Source organism: Equus quagga, unplaced genomic scaffold (genome assembly GCF_021613505.1).
Source record: "Equus quagga isolate Etosha38 unplaced genomic scaffold, UCLA_HA_Equagga_1.0 HiC_scaffold_8523_RagTag, whole genome shotgun sequence".
NCBI classification, from domain to species: domain Eukaryota; kingdom Metazoa; phylum Chordata; class Mammalia; order Perissodactyla; family Equidae; genus Equus; species Equus quagga.
In genome coordinates, this window is record NW_025794796.1 from 18,936 (window position 1) to 22,118 (window position 3,183).

At 49.4% G+C, this 3,183-nt stretch overlaps 1 protein-coding gene across 1 annotated transcript; it reads left to right on the forward strand.

Moving 5' to 3' along the window:
- Positions 1–2,581: 2,581 nt before the first annotated feature.
- Positions 2,582–3,175, forward strand: LOC124232615 (trace amine-associated receptor 6-like; the record flags this gene model as incomplete). Its single annotated transcript, XM_046649566.1, has 1 exon — positions 2,582–3,175. A coding segment is annotated over exon 1 (594 nt), but the record flags the coding sequence as incomplete, so codon positions are not given.
- Positions 3,176–3,183: the final 8 nt, after the last annotated feature.

The following is a 3,183-nucleotide window of genomic DNA, read 5'->3' on the forward strand; positions in this document are numbered from 1 at the left end:
GCAGGCATGACTTTGAAGATGGTGCACCTCCAGTTCCTTCTATGTTCACTGTACCCTCTCTATTCCAGTGAACACATACTGAGTGAGCATCTGACCCATTGTAGGCATTCTGGCAGGTGTGCACCAGGCAATCACATTCACTCCTACAGCCTCAAAACACCAGTCACTCAGGATCCCAAATGATTATATCCGGCACAATTTCTTTCCTGAACTGAAAATTTATGGGCTAAACTACCCACTGCAGAGTTCCAGTTCCATGTCCCTCTGACCAACCCTAACCTAACCCATCATCTTTCCTTCCCAAATGTACTCTTTCTCCCATATACCTTATCTTTCTTGTTGGCAAGCTAAAAACCTGGGAAGCATCCTCGATTCCGGGCTCCATCATGCAGCCCTAAATCTCTACATCCTTTCAGTTTTTAAACTGTGTATTTCATATTTTCAGAAAATAGGGAGGCAAGGCTACTGAGTAAGAGTGTGGTGAAATCATGTTAGCTCTGAGAATTTAGAGAAGAGAAGACTGCATTACCCAGAAGAATCTGGGAGATGATCAACTGAATAACTGTTTTCTTGGCACCTTTCATATCTGTTCTGCCTACGTTCCAACGTGTCCAATATGTTTTCAGTATCTTTATCCTAAACGACAGCTCCCATTGCTATTCTGCAGTCCTGAATGTGTTGTGGAGGAAAATGTCTTCATCATTTGTCACGTGCTTTATAGGATCGCAGGTGCCCATTGTCCTCAGACCTGAATTCCTTTCAATAGCGCTCTCTGTTTCTAATTTGCCTCCCTAACTCCCGTTACTATCGCAAGGACTAGGCTGAGACAGGAGACGCTGGCCCTGTCAGAACTGCCTGGCCCTCACCTCCCACACCTTCCCATCTGGCAGATTTGCAGTTAGCTCCGCTTGAATTCCTTTCTGCATCATTTAGTTGCTGTTGCAAAGAGATAATTTAATCTCTGAAATGAAACCGGCAGGGCCCCTGGCTGGGCTTGTGACTAGTCCAGCAGCACAGAAGCTGCTCCTGGCGTTTGAGCTTGTAGTTGTAGTCGTGAAACTCTCACTAATTTTATCTTCGAGTCTGCGTTTCGTGTGTGGAGCCTGAAGGGACAGTGGGGCGTGTACGGGGCCTGGAATGTGGAATCCCGGGGCGCGTGATTGGCCTGCATCCCCTCCTCCCCTCCTCGCTGGGATGGACGCTCAGCTGTCTCCACCCCCTGGCACCTTGGGCCCCGTCCAGGTCCCCACTCCCCACCTGGACCTATTTCCGTGGCCGCCTCTCCCCGCAGCATCCGAGGACTGGATTGACACGGGGAGGGTTGCGTCCGGCACTACTCCGCAGTCCAGGGTGAGGGTGGCGGTTGTCACTCCACCACAGGCTGCTGGGGCCACAACAGCTTCAAGGAGCAACTCAGGGGGACCAAGCCTCTCACCCACCCCCAATCCAGGTGCTGAGTGGGTCCCGATGTAGAGGTCGCAACCCCTAGGGCCTCTCCCGTCTGCCTGTGGTTGAGGAGGCCGACCCAGGAGAAGGGCAGATGCCTGCTCAGCTTTCTCACCTGCCACCCGGCCACACATGTCGTCTCAGTGGTTGGCGGGAGGGAACCTGGTGGCGGGTGGGCCAGGCGTGCTGCAGTGCAGGGCCGGGTCTCCAGGCACCTGTGAGGGTCTGCACTTGCCCTCAAACATCTCCCAGCCCAGGGTGTGGGACGTTCCCCCACGAAATCCAACACCAGGCAGGTCAGAGAGACCAAGGAGGGGAGGAAAAAGCTTTAACCCGAGGGCACTTTTTTCCATGTTCTTGAACAAAGATCTCTGCATTTTTATTTGCCCTGCGCCCTGAACATCTTGTAGCCAATCTTGTAAATAGGCAGTAAGTAACATAACTCTCAACCACTGGGCAAGGCTATTTCAGGACAGTGAACTTACAGAAATCTGCTGGCTATGAAAATTACAAGTATTTCCACAGAGTAACAGAGCACAGGGAAATAACGTTGTAGAACTTATTAATTATAACTATCAAAAGAAAGTTTCCTTGCAGGATTCACACCTCACTCTGTAGGGACTCCTTGTGAGGACTTTATAAGGTGCGAAGTTTATTGGCTGCTTCCTACAACATCCTAGGGGCTACCTTCTCCTTCAACGTGAAGTTGGGGTGTCTATTAAAAGGTGACCTTTCAAATATGCCGTTATATTATATGTGATTATCCTTCGTGAGAACAGAAGAGCTTCATGTGTGGAAAGAACCAGGTATTTAAATGAAATTTCTTCCATTGGTGAGATAATGCGAATTCTGGCCTGGTGAAAATTCTTAGTAGATTTGCATGGAGTTAACTATCGATGAGGCTTAGATGTAGTTACAGAAATAATTACATAAATTAAAGACAGAAAGGATAAATTTCTGAGTTTTTGAAATTCTTTAATGTCTCCTTATAATTAAAATGGAAAAAGGACGGACGTGAGGCAATATGTAAAAGCACTTGCTCAAATATGCAGTGTGACTTTTTTTTAATTTTCGGGATTGAAAACTATTGTTCTGACCACAAGGCAGGGCTGAAACACACCACCACCTGCAGACCATGAGCCACAGTCCTTCCCCACCTGGCGCGGTGCAGCTCTGCTACGAGGGCGTGAACGGGTCTTGTATTAAAACTCCCTACTCGCCAGGAGCCCGGGTGCTTCTGTACGCAGCGTTTGGCTTGGGCACTGTGCTGGCTGTGTTTGGAAACCTTCTGGTGGTGACTGCCATTCTTCACTTCAAGCAGCTGCACTCTCCCGCCAACTTTCTCCTCGCCTCTCTGGCCTGCGCTGACTTCCTGGTGGGGGTCACTGTGATGCCCTTCAGCATGGTCAGGTCCGTGGAGAGCTGCTGGTACTTTGGAGCCAGATTCTGTGCCCTCCACAGTTGCTGTGATGTGGCATTTTGTTACTCTTCTCTCTTCCACTTGTGCTGCATCTCCATCGACAGGTACATTGCTGTCACTGACCCTCTGGTCTATCCCACAAAGTTCACGGTGTCTGTGTCAGGGATGTGCGTCAGCATCTCCTGGATCCTGCCCCTTGTCTACAGCGGTGCTGTGTTCTACACAGGTGTCAGTAACGATGGGATGGAGGAATTAGTAAGTGCCCTCAACTGTATAGGTGGTTGTCAAATTGTTGTAAATCAAGACTGGGTGTTGAT